An 18315-nucleotide genomic window follows, 5' to 3' on the forward strand; every position below is an offset into this window, starting at 1 on the left:
TGCTGGAACATTAATCTGGACTGTTTCCATTAATTTTACTCTAAATGGACATGCCTAAAGTCGTACTAAGCCGAATTGATTAATTTATTAGCCTTTAATTAATTCAAAATTAATTAATTAGACAAAGTCCTTTTAGTCATTAGTCAATTTATTTAGTCTTTAACACAAGTCAAACAAACGGTTAACACATATATAATATATACAAGCAAGGGTGCACAAGTAGTTCACATAGTCACAATATGATGGGTTTGCAACCTAACCATGGCTCTAGTTCTCTAAAGTTCGAGGATATGGGTTAAGTCAAAAAGGTCCATGGTTATGAATCCATATGCATTGCACACAAGCCTACCGGGAGGGTTGGAGCGAATGGACAGGATTCCGCGAGTTCGTGATGAAATCGAACTCGACTCCATGGTTTGGTGGATTCACAAACTTTGCACGTACCCAAATCTGAACTTTGTACATGATAGTGGGATATTCCATTGGGCAGGTGAAGCAGGAACCCCCAGAGGGTTATTTCCATATGTAGAACACATATGGGTTCAGAAAAGTGAGAAAAGGACTCAATCAATAAGCAAAATCAAGCCAACAACACTAGAAATGGTCAAAGCAAGAAGGCAGACCCCTGGCTCGGTATTGGAAGAACTTGGCGCCAGACTACAGGGACTATCGCCGCAAAAAAGCTCCTGTCGCCAGGCGACAGAAACTTTTTACGAGCGACAAGCCCTGTTTTCTAGACGCTAGTTCCTACATGCCTTGGCAAGTTTCTGTGTTCTTCGAATTTTCCAGATTTCGCATCATCTTTTCGATTCTAGTCATGAAAGATATTTCTCAAATTTCCTACGTGTAAAATTCCTATGGATTGACTCATGGGGTGCTCCCATGAGGATCTTTTAATGCATATGACAATAATGTTAATCAAATCACGCACATGAAATACTTAGAATTTTTCGAGTCTCATCCGCTCATTCTAAATAATTGCCAAAATTAAATAAATTTCAGGAATAAAATAGAAATCCTCCCCAGTGGAGTCGCCAAAAAACTGTAGGGAATATTTCAATCATTATGATAACCCCAAACTTGAACCCCACTGTGATCATACACTAAAGTACGGTGGCGTTCCAATGGGAAAGAAAAGAGAGCAAAAGAGTCGCCAACAAGTTTTAGGAACTTGTAAACCCAAAAGACAATCCAAAAGGACCATCAACTACTCCATAAGGTCTTGAACCAAACAGGGTCCGGGGATGAGGGTACGAATCCAATCTACATAAGAAAGGACCCGCCCTATAAAATAGGCCTCTACTTTGTTCTGCTCGTATTCATGCGCGCTTTTCGAATAACATACAAACATCATATTAAACCTAACCTGTTTATCTATGTTGGTTGAAATTAATGCACAAATAATACTATTATTGGCGATCACTTGAGTTAAAATCACATTAGCCTAAACCAAATTAATAATTATCTTATTAAGCGTGATTTCAAGTACAAATTCCCTTTAACAAGCATAAAAGGTGTGATCAAGCAATAACAATAAAATATATCAAGCAACATAATAATAAATCAATAAACAATCATAATAATATCATGTTAATAATAAAGCTTAAATATAAAAGCAAGATCCTAGGCATGATACTAACAAGATTAATAACAAATCCTAGCATATCACTAAGCAATAAAGATCAAAGCTTTAAACCTAACATGGTACTAACATGATATTAGAAAGAGTAAAGGCACCCTAAACATGATACTAGAAAGCATAAAATAACATCCTAACATGATACTAGGAATATTAAACAATAATAATCATGCTTTCTACATTGAAAGAGAGTAATAAGATTACATACTTTGAAGCCTCGTACCTCTTTCTAATAACAAAATACACAAGTTAGTAAACTTCAATGAAAATCAATAAAGAATGATTAAAGAATCAAATTGAAATCAAATTAAATAAAGTTTTGACTAGTTTTGGACCAAACCCTCAAAAAATATCAACCTTTCACGTCTAGGGCGAAGGCAACTTCGAACTTGGCTAAGAGATTCTAAGTCTTGTGAATGCGGAATTGTGTTTTGTAAAAAGGTTGGTTTAGAAATAGAGAGAGAGTAAGAAAGAATTAAGCTATATTGCTTAGAGAGAGAATAGAGAGAATTGATAGGAGAGTTGATGAAAGTTGATAGGAGAGTTGATGAAAGATGATGAGAATTGATTGTTGATTGACGAATAAAAACAGAGGTTCGGACCCTATTTATAAGAAAACAGTCCGGAAAATCATAGAATTTGATAAGGAATAAAACTTCAATCTGTCGCTAATCAAACCGACCTTGTCGCCAGGCGACAGAGTCTGTCGCGAGGCGACAGAGTCTGTCGTTTGGCGACAGAAACAGTTTTTGCGGATTTTGTTTTTATCATATCTTTTGATCTAGAAGTCCAAATAAGTCATATAATATTTCGTTGGAAAGCTCTTGAAATCTATTTTCTAATGCAATTATAATCAGATTAAAATCATTTGTAGATAAAAAGATATGGCCGAAATAGTGAAAGGGTGTCAGTTTTGGATAGAGTTTCGTATATCTTTCATATCTTTTTCGTTATAGCTCGAAATTAATATTATAATATATCATTGGAAATATAATTTCAAGATCTATCCAACCATATAAAATTTGGATAAAAAATATGAGGCACGAAAATAATATCTGACTGTCTTTGAACATGTTTAAATCCGAATAGAATTAGGAAAGTTTTTTAAAAAAGAAAAGTTTATATTCAAATCAAATTCCATGATCTTACCTTTTCAAAAAAGGATAATTAAGATATTTTAGAAACTTTTAGAAGATTCTAATCAATCCTAATTAGTTTAGGAATAGGATTAAACCTTTGGACCCTCCTCATGATCATTGGGTCGTAGGTAAAATCCGGTTTGGGCCCAGTTTAGTATTTTGGCCATAACTTCCTCATTATTCATTGGAATTGGGCTTATAATATATCGTTGGAAAGGTCTTTTCAAGACCCATCCAACTACACCATTATTGGACCCTTAATCATGGACAAAAATAAACTGAATTGCACGTTTTCATAAAATAGAGTGGGTTTTCGAAAACAGAAAGAAGGATTTTAATAAAAACTAACCGCAACACTTGACTTTTCACACTTTCACCTTATTCGATTATGGTTCGACGCAAAAGGTATTCATCACTGGGTTTGGTTTTGGGGAGACACAAATGGGTGTCTACACCAGCGCAAAAAAGTTTTTGAGAAATTAGAACCTGTATGTGTTAAGATTGATGTACCTACTTCTCCAGCAAACCATCAACTTGGTTCTAGAACGATCTGAAAAAATCCGGGCTTTACTTCTTTATTTTGACATGTGGGCATGTCGTGATTTCTAGGTCTATTCAGCAGAAAAAAGAAAGTGGGATTGGTTTTTGGTTATGACGAATTATTGGGGGACATGGCTTTTAATGAAATAAATTCATTTTCAGAAGTCGAAGAATTTTGGGAAAGTTTATTGTTGTTCGTTTCCGTATGGGGTGGACCATACATTTATGGTGGATGAAACTATATCCAATTCCGATGTTATCAGTGCGGTTTCTGATTATGGCATTGCTTATGATTTATCGGTAGCGGAAGAATCTTTTGGGGCATCCATTGTAAATGACACAATTGAAATTGTAGGTATACATATTTCTGGGCATAAATCAGCGGTAACAAAGGATGACGTACTTGTATAATATTCGACAACTTGTAGGGTTTGATCTTTATTTAGTGACATATTAGTTTTTTTTATTAATCCGTTTAGTATCATGCCCAGGATCTTTCTAATATCATACTTTGAGGATTTTATTATGATGATTGTTGTGTCAATATATATATATATAGTTTACGTATTTGTTAATTTACGAATAATTTATATATAATTTGTTAATATGTCATTTTCTTCTTATAAGTTACTTGATTATTCATGATTTATTGCTATTGCTTGATCACGCCATTTTCTGCAGGTTTAAAGGGAATTTGTTCTTGAAATCACGCTTAATAAGATAATTAATAATTTGATTTAGGCTAATATGATTTTAATTCAAGTGATCGCCAATAATAGATTTATTTGTGCATTAACGTATTTTTGTTTGCAAGAAGGGTGTTTGGCTAAACTTGCCCCATGCTAAGTTTGCACCTGTATTTCATTACGAAGTCTTTAGTCCTCTTTTCAACAGAAAGTACCAAAGTAGATAGGTCTTTACCAATTACTATATTCCTTGTTTTAAAGTGTTGCATGAATTAAATTCCTTAGGGGGTGTTTGGTTCAAGCATATTAGGTATAAGGTATGGGTTTGGAATGACCAAAACCCATACCTTGTGTTTGTTTCTTGAAATTTCATTTTTCAAACCCATACCTCAAACCCCCAAGGTATGGGTTTTTGAAACCCAAGGGGGGAGGTGGGTATGGCTCATACCCATACCTTTAGGTTTAAAATTAAAAGGAAAACTATCATTCCTAGATAAAAACCAAACACATGAAATCAAGTATCAAGTTCCAACCCCATACCACCCAGGTTTCATTCCTCATTCCAAACCCATACCATTGTTTGAACCAAACGCCCCCTTAGTTTTAAAGTGTTTTATGATAATGATCGTGCAATATTGTGTGTAATGTCAATATCGTAGGTAGAAATTCAAATGTTTATCTTTGGCAAAAAAAACGATAACACATGCAAAATTGTGTCTAATGTACAGCAACGATTTGAATAATTGGGTTCGCACAAGATTATGTGTCAGAATAGTAGTCCAAGCTCCAAAATACAAGGACAAGAATATAATTTTTTTTTTTTTTTTTTTTTTTTGGTGTTTAAAGAGCACAAAGGCGGGGTGAGAATCGATCATGAACCTCCGGAAATTGGAAGGGAAGTTCTAACCACTTGAGCTATTGTAACAAGTTAATAACGACATTATACAATTCGCTTTCGTAAGTGTTCTTAGACTTCTTACTCATGATAGATTGCTACTCCTGCTTCAGTTAAATTTCTACTCCTAAAATCTAAAGGAAAAATTGCCGGGAATAATTCGACCTTTGCCTCATCCGCCCAAAATAATTTCCTTTCGGTTATTTTTTAATAATCCGACCTTTTTACTCAATCCGCTCCCAATGGTCCTAAGTGACCGGTTACCTATAAAAAAAAGGTTTTTTTTTATTTAAAGTACACGTGTCACTGTACAATTTGTCTACAATTTTAAATCAAAAAATAAATTGAAAAAAAAACAAAAGAAATGGCAGGTAGCCAGCCGCCTCCTCCATAAGTCCCAGCTACCGCGTCATTGTCGTCCACCAGCCCCAATTATCAGATCGAAGCTAACGTCGTCGTCGTCGCTATTATGGGTGGTATGGGCGGCCGAAAGCGAGGCAGGGGTAAGTAAGGGAGGCCGAAATCGTGACGGGGGAATGTGAGGAAGGCCGAACTCGAGTCGGGGAAAAGGGTGGAGGCCGAAATCGGGACGGGGGAAGGGGAGGGGAGCCGGGATTAGGGTGGAGCTGGGGTTTTCGAGGGTTTGGGGATGGTTTTAATGGATGTTCGTGGGTTGAGGGGTGGTTTAATGGAGAAGGGGTCGAAATCGTGACAGTGGGAGGGGGGTTAGTGGTTCGATGGAGGATGAAGGAGGGCGTCGGCGTTAGGGGAGAGAGTTTGGGCGGTCATCGCTGCGGGGCAGGGGAGTCTGACACCTTGGCTTGCGAGAACGGGCGGTGAGGAGGTGGCATGGGCTGGTGGGGGGCTTTTTCAAATAATCAATTTTTTTTTTTAATTTTGTTCTTTAAAAAAATTAAACTTTTTAAATATTTTATTTTATTTTATTTAACTAATCACAGGCCAACACGTGTCAAGTAACTTATAATAACAAGTCAATTGACCGGTTGGGACCATTGGGAGCCGATAGGGTATAAAGGCCGGATTATTAAAAAATAATCGAAAGATAGAATTATTTTGGGCGGATGAGGCAGAGGTTGGATTATTCTCGTCAATTTTTACAAATCTAAAACCCACCACTATGCAAAATTATTAAGGGCCTGTTCACATTTACTTAATTTCAGTTCAGTTCAGTTCAGTTCAGTTCAGCTCCAATCAGTTCAGTTCAGTTCAGCTCCTAATTTTCCTCTCTCATAAAATATTTATTTTAGCTCAGTTCAGTTTAGTTCAGCTCCAATCAGTTCAGTTCAGTTCAGTTTTGCTCATTTCAATAAATGTGAACAGACCCTAAGTGAACCCCACTTTGTTTATCCTTTGTAATCAATTTTTTTTTTTTTTTTTTGAAGATCGCCATTAACTAATTCTTGCAACAAGAGTTTCAAGAGTAGAAATCAAGTCAGATTATTGGGTCGTTCTTAATTACCATTTATCCATAATCATGGTTGAGCGTGAGTGATGAACATTATTTCTCCCAGAATTCATCCTTTTGCGCCTCAATTTGACAAGTCAAAGAGAAATTTTACAAGGTTAAACCCATTTTATTTTATTTTGGCTATTTCTTAGTTTCCAGTTTTAATTTCAGTGATTATTCTGTTAGTAATCTAAATGGGGCTTCAATGATTTGATCCCACTTAGTTAGAGTAAAACCCAGTAATCATATTGTGGTTTGTATATCTTCTGTGAATGATTGCATGCTAAATTGTTGGTTTATATTATCAAGATTATGAAATGCCCACCACCTGTTTGTTGAAATGCTTGTCACAGTATCAATATATTTTTGTGCTGCTTTCATTCTGTGGCCTTTTTGGTTTGATGGTAGTTGGGTAGATATTTTTTAAAAGATACAAATATGTAATTAACTGCGTTGCAATTGGAAAAACATACAAGCAAAAGATTATATAGTAATTGAATTTGGTCAATAGCTAATAAGTACTCAATATCATAAATGGTCAAGATTGAATATATTAAGAATAAATTGTATTAATACCATGGCTACAAATTTTCACTGGCTATTTTAAAAGTAGCCAATTACATGGATTAATCTTTATATCTTAAAAAAAACCAATTACATGTTACATCGAGTTGATATAAAATGAAGTTAATTCCATGTTATGGTTAATGACTCAGTGATTAATGTAAGAAAGTGCTTGAATATCTTGGGAAGCTCTTTGGTACTCAAGTTATACTACTGTTTTCACTTGCATTACTGTAGAGTTTAATTACATATTGTGCTTTACTTCAGCTAAACAAAAGCTTGCAAATTCATGAGAATTGTACCTTATGGTATGGTAGATGTAAAGTTGAATGTTAAGTATATGAAGAACTTCTGTGTTTTTTTTGTTTTTTGAAGACCTCATATGGTAATTTTCTATTCTTTTCAGGTCAATGTGTTAATATTCTTCAAATTTGAATATGAAGTTCAAGGTCGTGTGCAGGAAAATTAAGGATTATGTTCGTTATGATTTGAAAGAAATAGCATTTCCTTCCTCATTACCTGATCCACCTCACATTAAAAAGCGGCGTAAATTGACTTGGAAGGAATCATATTATGTAAGATTTCTGTTGCTTCGTATCGATCCTACTTTCATTATGGTATCACTTATCTAATTGTTTCTTTAGCCACTGCTAAATTCACAGAGAATGTGAGAATTCTTAGACACAATTTGTAAGTTTCAACTTCCAGTTTTCTTTCTGAAAATCATAATTCAACTCCGTTTTAGCTTGCTTTTTTATTTCTCTCAACTGTTTGATATTGACATATTGTCACCATGCGTCGTTCAACTTTTAACCCTCTATCTCCTAAATATTTCTCCGCCCTCTGTTGTAGATAAACACTTTTAATTAGTTTGACTGCCAGAGAGTGTTGATCTATTCAATTTTGTACTGATTTGTACAATAAAATTTTACTAGAAATTGTCACCATGATATAGCGTTAGATCACTTAGATGTCTGAACATCTTAAGTTTGACACTATGTCATATGGACATCTGCAAGATCTGAGACTAAAAATTACAAATTACTAGTACATTAGATTATTCTCTCAATCAAGTGCTATATATTATTATGCAACTCACTAGGGGCGTGTTCGGCGCTAGAGTTTGAGTAGCTTTTAGGTAGCTTTTAGTGGTTTGACTTGGTCAAATCACTACTTAACAAAAAATGTAAGTGTTTGGCAAAGTAGTGGTTAGGGTAGCTTTTAGTGGTGAAGGTAGCTTTTATGAAAAGTTAGAAATATTAGCTTTTGAAATTAGAGGAAGCTTTTGATGTAGCTGTTGAAAATTTAATCTATAGTATTAAATATAAAATATTGATTTTTAAATGTAACAGCTAGTCAACCGCTACTTTACCGAACACTCATACCTAAATTATCTATCTTCACAGCTAACAGCCTGTTAACAGCTAAAAGCTACCTACACAGCTGACAGCTACCTTCACAGCTATATTTTGCCGAACATGCCCTAAGTGGTTCAAAATTCTGAGCTGGCAACTTTTAGCTGCTTCATAGCTTTTCATGAAATGTTTTGCAAATAGTATTATAGAAGTACTTGAACTGTCACCATTTTCACTTTCCTCCATCCCAAATCAGAATTCTTAAATCTATTAACTTCTGAATTTCTGATGCAGTTGTAATTAATATCAAATCATATGCTGGATAGACCATGTACAGTTTATATATTTGATCTCTTACTTTCATTTTTTCGTATGGTTGGGAAGGTGGGGTTGGGGGTTTGAGTTCCTAATTGCTGAAACTTGGAACTAGCCCATTCCAGAAATTCAAATACACCTATCTAATCCTGTGTCCTCTCTCTCATTAGTAGCTAAGTAGCTTCCTCTTTACCGTCAATTTTTATGAATCTTTTAATAGCTCCTGAGAAATGGTAGAGTAACTCTGTCTTAAAGACAAGTTTCTCCTATTCATCCTACCCTTGATCTTTCTTGTAAATTCTCCAGGTCCTGAAGGAGGCCTCCCGTCTTTATGCAGCAAGCTGGGTACGAGACATTGGTCCTGAACTCCGCCCAAATGATTACAAGAAGGAAGAAAGTGCAGATAAGAATGGATCAAATGAAAATAAGGAGAAAGAACCAACAACACTAGAGGATCTTGGTAATAAACCTTGTCTAAAAATAGATCATTTGGATATAATAGTAGTAATGATCCTAGATCTGCCATTACATGCTCTGTGGAAGAAAATAGTTTTTTCTGCAATTTTGCTTCACTGTGCATATCACTTTCTGATTTAAAAATGATTGATGAGTAGTTTCTATTTGGTATGGCCTTTGTCTAAGCACAATTTTTCATGATAGGAAGAATTACTGCTATACAATGAATATATGTTATGGGCTTTATGGCTGTCGTTCATATAGTTTAGCACTTACTAAGTACTAACTTCATCACTTTGTAGGTTGTCAACTGTCTTTGACTGGAAAATTATACAAAATACTTGAGCAAGTAACATCTATCTTTATAAAACTGCCTTGGAACTTTGGAAGTGCTTTGGTAACTAATTACAGAAGCTGGCAAACGCTTTGTTTATTCATATCCATTTGTAAAATGTCACTCTAGTTTAGAGTACTACCTTATTGTTGCATTCTCTTTATTGCAAAGTGTTAATAACTGAAGCAAACCATTCTATCAACACAAGATTACATATTGTTTGCTAGAGTCGAATTACTTGATAATGTTTGGAATAATTTCACTTTTATTAAAAATTGTTGGCAAATGTATAGTTTAATCTTATCCATTTGTACTAATTTCTAAACAAAATATGGTAAGATTCTAACTGACTTTTCATCTGAAGGAAGAATATAGAATCCAAATGATGGGAAGCATGCTATGCCAGTAATAATTTGGAAGCAATATTAGTCTTTTTTGTGTTTGCTATACACTAGCATAAGAGCTAATTATATAGTATACAAGTTTTTTCAAATAAACCAGTATATACCCTATCTTTTAGTTCTGTTCTGATGTGCTTTGCTTCTGGATTGCGTTGTCTTGATATTGGAATTTGGTGGGAATAGCGGTTGCTGCTAGAGGAGGGATGGAGACTTTAAGACCTGCTCTGCAACGGTTGTACATGACCAGAGCTTCTGCCTACAAGGATGCTATGAAGAGTTTCATCGCTGGGTACCAGGAGGGTATCCAACAAGTTGTGGACAAGAAAGAAAAGTACGAATCTCAAAATCCCGAAGATGATTCAAAAAAGCCGTTCTAACCACAATGAATGTGAGTTCTGGTGTTGTTCTCCAATTTTGATGTTTTCTTGTACAGCATTTATATAGTTTAGACTCTTATCACTTATACAAAGTAATAAAAGTATACATATCTCAAGCATTAGTACTGCTAGTCGTTAATTTGACCTTTTTTTTTTTGGACAACAAAATTGACCTTCTTGAAAAGAAATACATGATAAAAATCATCGCGTTTCTTTATTGAAGTTGCATTTTTCGAATTGCCAGGGTTGAATGGAGGCTCACACCCAGCAGCCCAACTTCGTAGCCTTATCATTTTCTGATTTGAACCCTTTAGAAATAAAATTATGAGGCTTAATACTTTTAGCAAACATGTACCCATTATATAAATTGTTCAGTGCCCTCGTTAGTTAAAAGACTACATAAGACTTTGCTGTGATTTCCAACGAAAACTCAATATACTAATTTCTTTTTGTCTTAGCTGTTAATTCCTATATGAATAAAAAAAAAAAAGAGTTGTCATTTTTTATTCTTGCTCGTTTTAATTACAGTAACCATCACTTAGCTTCTCTCTTCAAATTAGTAACGCAACATACATTATATTTTTTACATGAAATTTTCACTCGATTTGATTCTAGTAACTCACACCAATTAAAATACTCAGCTATCTCTACAAAGTTTTCCTAATAGAAGCCCCATTTCAAATTTAAAAGGATTCATCATTTGGAAACTTCTTTCACATTTGATGAACATGTTCCTTGAATCAGATGGTATTTGTTATTTAGGCTATGGTATTCTGTTTGGGACTAATTTTCAGCTTATTTTGTTTCAGCTTCCTCGGTGCTATATAAACACCCTATGTTTTATAGTAGCCATTCCCATTATTTTGTAATCTGTAATATCCTCGAGGTCAATAAAACTCTCATCTTACTTCATCATTAGCTAACCATGTAAAATATGGGTTCCTTTTTTTTTTTTTTTTTTGGTTGATTTCACTTACTTATCTTGTGTCTGTCATAACTTAACAAAACCCTTTTTAAGCCCATTATTTTATCTTAGTTTTCCTATTAACAATTAACTGTTGCCAATGCTTCCTTTTTTTTTTTTTTTTTTTATAACTAAATCAACACTACCCTACTACAAAACCTCTCAAAAAACTGTGTGCATACGAGAAGTAGGGCTTATTTTAATTAGGGACTGGGGAAGTTTTTAAAAAAATCTAAACTCTACAGTTAGCTAGTTTTATGGTTGTCTTGTGTAGATAACATGCCTGTTGTGATAAGTGACTTACTGCTTCGCATCAAATACTAACTGATCTATAGATCTGGGTTATTGTACAGAAATAGTGAGTGAGAACAATGACTAATGATGTAATGGAACTGCTCTATATACGAAGACTGGAAACAACTCGAGGTATCATGTTTACAATTTTGTATCGCCGGAATCAGCTGTCGGAGCATAGTTCTAGACTTCTAGTGATTATTATTATTAAGTTTTCTAAGGCAGAAAAGAGTAGACATGTAGATAGTAGAACCTGAGGTAGCATGCCTTTGATGATTTTACTTGTTGGATATAGATACTAATATGACACTTAAGGAAGGAAATGATATTTGAAGTTATTTATGAGGTTGGACTGTATTAGTTATTGGGCCTTCAATCAGTTGAGCTATATGAGTATTGGGCTTTTGGTCATCAGGTACATTAAATTTTGATAGTATTGGGCTTTGCATTTGCAAAAAAAAAAGGGCATACTAGTTACAGACATTGATGGGTTTACTATATAAATCTGTTATAGATTATGAAGGCATTGCTTTGGGTAGCTATTTTTTTTCAAGAAAAAACAATACCGAGTATGAAGTAATAATGATTTGTAAAAATGAAAAAGAAAAAATAAAGGTAATAATGATAATTAAAAGTCTTTACAATGTTTATTACAGTACGTGAAATACAATGTTTTTTTAAAAATAAAATATGTAAAGACAATTTTACAACCATTAATACTTACTGATTTACTTAAAAATTGTACTTTGTATATAGTAATTGATGATTTAAGACTTGACAACTTTTTACTATTCTCTAATCCTCACAATTACTGAGTAAATTCGTGTCATTAATCTTCCTCCATAGTCCTATATATGCTTACAAAATTTCACCAAGCAAGCCTCTGGTGGAATGGTTTATATCTCACAAGAGTCACAACCATAAAATTGTGGGATCTTGGGACCAAAACCTATAAGGGGAGTATCAAGTACGGGTAAAGGCTACACATACAATTATTGTACTCCCTCCGTCCCTAAATTACATTTCTACTTCTTTTTATTATCTGAGCAATAAATACTAGAAATAGGAATGTAATTTAGGGACGGAGAGAGTATATGGTCCTTACATACAACTTTAATTTGTCATGTTTTTTTTGGTTAGAATAATGGGCCCAAGTCCCATTAAATTTTATTTTATATTTGCCTCTTAATTTTCTCCCCTCTTTTGTTGATGTGTCAAATATTTAATGGTGTTGTATGTAGAGACACCATACAATGGTTGTATGTGTGTCTTCTCCTTGTTTTCCTTCACTCCCAAGTCCCAAGGGATCTTGTCAGCTAACCCAAGCTACATTGATGTTGCCTACTAAAAAAACAAATCTCAAACCCTCACTATGAATAAAGGCAAAATTGATTATTTCTTTTTAATTTCCTTGAAAAAAAAAATCCCTAAATAAGTGATATTGGTGTGAGTTCATTAATGTAGATGTCCATTCCATCCTAAACAATTCTAACAAATTGTTAATGTAGATGGCTCTCCATATGAAAACATTCATGTCTCAAAAAAAAATTCTTTTCTACCACAAAAGTTATTAAATGGACTAATTTTCCACTTATTCTCTTATTTCTTGGTTTATGTTAGACATACTCTGTAATAATTTGTGTGATATTTAAATAATGGAGGTAGTTATCATCTGGATGGTTTGAAATTAGTTGACTTGACAAGTCCTTTATTTTTCATAAATATTGATCTTCCTCGCATTTCAAAATTAAACAAATTAATTCCTCATCCTCCCATTTGTCTTGTCATGCTAACTAGTCAAGTCAGCTAAATTTAAAACATCAAATTGATGGTTTAAAATTCATTGAGTTCTAAAAAGGGAATGCTATATATTAGACTTATTATTCCCTTATGAAATCAATCAAATTTTTAGAAAAACAATGTTCAGTGAGATGACCCTTGACCCCATCATCTTAGTTAATGGTCTACTTGAGTAGTAACATTACTGTGAGGATTGAGAGGATCAGATGGTGGCCTTGTGGAGAGGATATCTTGCTCAAATTGCTGATATAAAACAGTGTTTTAATCAATTAAGGGGAACATGACTACTCAACTTTTTAAGTAAATACTCCGTATTATTTAAGACTTGGAATCAAATACCGTGTAGGGTGTACATTAATGTCTTTTGTGACACTCTACTTCTCCAAATTGAATAAAAGGAAGCTTTTCTAATACAATGGTGTACAATAATAGTGCAGAGTCTTCAACTTTTATGTGCTCTATCCAATGAATTTAATGGAGAACAGGGTAAAGTGAACTTACTTTATCCTATTACTCTCTAGGCCCTTTATTTATTCTTCCAACCCATTGAACTTTAGCTTCCCTAAATAGACAATCACCCATCTTTTCTTAACCTTATTTTACTTCACCCGAATTCACCCTTCCAAGAAAATCAGATCAGCTCAATGTGAATGAGTATATTATACACTCGGGCATGCCTAACTTTCAATGATCTTTAAAACGATTTTTTGCACCATTGTGGATTTAGAGCTCTTCATATAAGAAAATGAGCGAAATATAATTTCAGGCGTACTTAAAACTTAGTTAAAACAGCGAATGGTATGCTTATGTCTGAATTTCATAGTCACATTATTAGTTCAATTACGCTGTTATTGAACTATAACGATTACATTCGAAGTTTCAAACGGGTAATTACTGTTCTCCATATCCATAAAATAATCCAAGATAAAGTACTCTCTGGAGAGGGGTGAAAAAAAAAAAAAAAAAAACTGAGAGTGAGAGTGTGTTATAAGTCAGTGTAAAACTAAATCAGGAGAATGCTAGTATACCCCTGCAAAAAGTACTGCACATAATTTATTTACCTAGTTACTAGATCAGATGATCAACATTGTACTGCTAAAGTATCCTAGTAACTGCACAAAATTGAGGCAAAACTTTGTATTTTACCTCAAAACTCTCAGTCTAACTCACAGTAAAATACAGAGTACTTTCCTCTTTTTACCCCACTTTTTTTACTTTGTTTGTGGAAGGGGGCAAAACAGGTGTCCTGTGATAACAAATGATACACTTCCTTAAAGATACTGAGTTTTTCATGTATTTCAGCTAACTGCATATTTTTACTTTTCTGACTATCAATCTTTGTTTGGTCATCATAGTATAAAAATAACTGTTCATTTTTGTCTAAACTTGTACAAAAAATTCCTGCACATCTCTAAGTTACTTAAACAAGCAATTAACTGTACCAAAATTCAAGTAAAATAGAGTTTTTTTTTTTTTTTTGGGTAATATTTTGAGGAGATTTTGTAGTAGTAGTAGTAGAGTAGTGGCAGTTTAAGTGGGTGTTTTAGAAGTGCTAGTGCAGAACCGCAGCTGCTTTACTTGTGATCAGAATTTCTCCAAAGTCTTTTCAAAATCACAAGAAATTCAGTCTTTTTCTTTTAAATAAAAGTATATTATCCTCAGATTCCCCTTCAACAGTGACAGAACCTGCTTGTACAAGTACTACCCATCCCATGTTGGTTTTCTCCATTTCGTTTACCCTAGGTCGTACCTTAAATTGATACTCCATCCGTCTCATATTAAGTCTTACTCTACGGCAGTTTTTATTTATGCCTTTAACACATTAGATCATTAGTTCGAATAATGGTATTTTTAACAAAAGAATCATTTGATGATTGAAGTATAGTGTGGACTGTGGTGTATATCAAGTTAAGTTTGACACCTAAAAGTCAAATTAGACAAACTTCTTTTGATTGAGGAGTATATAATATGGAGTCAACAAATATAAAAAGTGAAATTTGGCTTTCTTGATGAAGCATTGGGAATGGTAAGGCAGATGTCTAAAACAAGGACAAACAAAAACTTTGATTCATTCAAAAGTCCAAGTAGCACTTTATAAACAAAATTCATTTTGAATTGCTTTGTCAAAACATTTATTTCATAGTACTAATGTAATCAGCTGTCTCACTTTAGATACTATAAAATTTTTAATAGTAAATAACTAATAGGTTAATTTGAAAAAGCTTTAAATTTGAATAACAAGTTATAGCCAATAGATCATGATAAAAACATCCTATAACAATTTGAAGAACAATTATTTATTATGCTATTGCACAAAAACAGAACATGAGAGACCATGCTCTTTTGAATTGAATGATCTGAATAAATTTTAATTGTCTAAACTAAACTGAAGATGGAAAGCATAAACATAGGTCTAAAAAAGAGGGCTTAAGTAATTGTTTGTTCCCCTTTTTAAGTGTCCCTTAGCTTTGTCAAAAAAAAAAAAAAAAAAAAAAAAAAAAAAAAAAAAAAAAAAGTCCATTAGCATGCTATGTGTAAGGAGTTTTTTGGATTTTTTTTTTTTTTTGGACGAATTTAAAATTGAACTTATTTAGCATAAATCAAACATTAATAACCATGACTGATGTACATTTTTGTCATGCATCGTACTAATTTAGGAAATATATTTTTAATTTTTATTGACGAAATATTTAAGCATTAGACATGCTGCATTATTCAATCCATCCCACACATTTAAGGCTAAATTTTTTTTCCCCTATCTTATCCAATACAGTACATTATTAATTATATCCAATCAAATTATGAAGTGTACAAATAATCAAGATATTAGGATAAAATGTACTACTAAATTAGACAAAATACACGTTTGTGAAGTGTAGACAAAATTAAAGGACAAAAAAGTCCATGTTGTTTGCGTCTAGGTTGAAATTGAGTAACGTGAAAGGACACCAGAAAACTAATTAAGCAATAAGAAGAAATTTATTTATCTGAAACTATATAAAGTACTAAGAAATGGTGAAGACAATAATCAATGAGTCATATTGTAAATTACCCTATTTATGCATTAGTGCTTGGGACATTGCACATAATTTATGAGGCCTTTGGCTTAGGTAGAAGAAAGCAAAATAAAGGGCATCAATTTTATTTTAAGGACCCTACCAACGGCTCCAACTTGTATGAACAGCATTTTTAGTTTCATGTAAATATATAATTACACTCCATTTCAAGTTAAATGTAACAGTATCTTCTAGGTTGTTGTCACTAATTTGAAAAAATTGTTACATTTAATTATTAACATATTCAGAGTATGGAGTATATAATTCAAAATATGAAGTATTTGATTAAGTAATGAGTATATATTTCAAAGTTATATAGTTATTTTTATATAAATTAATGATCAAAGTTTGTAAATCGAACAATTTCTTTCACATGAAAGTTTTAATCCTCAATGAATTACAAGATTAAAAAGTTATGTCAAGAAATAAAACTGTGAGCGGTACAAAATACATCTTCAGGGCTCTATAAGTTAAAATAATGTGACTTTAATTTTCAATAAACTTAATTATAAATTAATAATTTAAATATATACATTGTGACTCTTTAAACTGTATGTCACTCACTCACATGGTTACTTTTTTAGAAATAGTATGTCACTTGATTATATTTTGTCTTATAATTTTAAAAAATAAATGAAAAATAGTCAAACGAAAACTTGTACGCACCATAATGTAAATGTTAAATTGTTACTCCGTACAACTAAAAAAGAACGGAACAAGTAACAAATAAATCAAATTTCCTTTATTTTATTTTGAAGGTAAACTTAGTTGGCATCATAATATTTATACCATGTACTTTGTATTAATATTTGCTAACTCAAGGTCAAAATAATGTTTTTAATTCACCACTGTAATTGGCATCCTTAATCAAAATGGGCCCTCGTAATCACATGGCACTTTGGTTGTTGAACATTACCAACCAAGACACTAACTTAACACAGCTCAGGTTGTATGTGATTTAATGATTTTACAAGGAATTGACGTCTCTTTTTTATGACAAGATTATATATTACATGAAAATGACAATACTTGTGGTTTTTCAAGTTTAACTTTGTTATTCATAGGACTTGAATGATTATCTTAAACTACTAGAACTACCATTTTTGTTATGACTACCAACTTGGTTTTTGTTTCCTCTTACTCTATTCACATCATTGCATGTACATTTTTAGCCATCGACAAAAAGAAGGGAGGTGGAGGTTTTTGAAGGGGATACTACGTATCAATTATTAGTTGGTTCAAAACTAGTACGACATTTACGGTTTATGACATGTATATATACGTGATTGATATTTTGGGATCTCGGTAATGGCAATTATCACCTGACACATCCAAGTAAATCATAATATGCGACAATAATTTTATTAATGATCAAGGTCATTAACGATACAATGAATTAATTTCTTTTTTATCATCGTCTATTTCAAAAATATATTGATAATCATAACTCAATACACAATAATTTAGTACTTTTAAGATAAGTTTCTAAGTGATAGAATGGCTTTTAAGATAAGTTTCTAACTTTTCTTGTTTACGCAACATAACCAAATGATTGATAGATAGAACTCGCCAATTATCTGTAAAAGATAGCTTTTGGATTCAGAAGTATTTGTTTGAAAAGTTCAATGCCCCACAGATTAAGAAATTGAAGTTTATAGTACCATTAATCACGTTTTAGTTTTAACTTTGACAATTCAAACCATATTAAAAAATTATGTAAAACATAATAATAAGATCATCAAATAGGATCAGATAACCAAACTCAAATTAAAAGGTCTAATCATGTTGTTTCAAGTTTAGATATATCTCAATACATATCCCATTAAAATCCAATTAATTAAAGATAGTAACAATTTGAATAAAGTAAATAATCCCGATCTGGTCAAACATTAGACGATCATCAACATACATACATACCTACATTCATATATATATATATATATGTGTGTGTGTACAAAAGTTACTTCTCCTAAAACAATCATTTGTTAAGGATTCTTAAATCTTCCAAATAACTTACAAAAATTGAATTAAA

At 32.8% G+C, this 18315-nt stretch overlaps 1 protein-coding gene across 2 annotated transcripts; it reads left to right on the forward strand.

Annotated features, from left to right (window-relative positions):
* The first annotated feature begins 6339 nt into the window (after positions 1 to 6339).
* LOC145572575 (uncharacterized) lies at positions 6340 to 11870 on the forward strand. 2 transcript variants are annotated; one of them, XM_081631541.1, is made up of 5 exons: positions 6340 to 6482; positions 7338 to 7506; positions 8908 to 9061; positions 9976 to 10180; positions 11469 to 11870. In XM_081631541.1, the coding sequence occupies exons 2-4, from the start codon at positions 7369 to 7371 to the stop codon at positions 10167 to 10169; spliced, it is 486 nt and encodes a 161-aa protein (XP_081487667.1). In that variant the 5' UTR covers positions 6340 to 6482; positions 7338 to 7368; the 3' UTR covers positions 10170 to 10180; positions 11469 to 11870. The 2 variants fall into 2 exon arrangements, with proteins under 2 accessions (XP_081487667.1, XP_081487668.1); XM_081631542.1 differs by having other exon boundaries at positions 11487 to 11870.
* The last annotated feature ends 6445 nt before the right edge of the window (positions 11871 to 18315 follow it).

The sequence above is a fragment of the Chenopodium album genome, chromosome 12 (assembly GCF_948465745.1).
Source record: "Chenopodium album chromosome 12, dcCheAlbu1.1, whole genome shotgun sequence".
Classification (NCBI taxonomy): Eukaryota; Viridiplantae; Streptophyta; class Magnoliopsida; order Caryophyllales; family Amaranthaceae; genus Chenopodium; species Chenopodium album.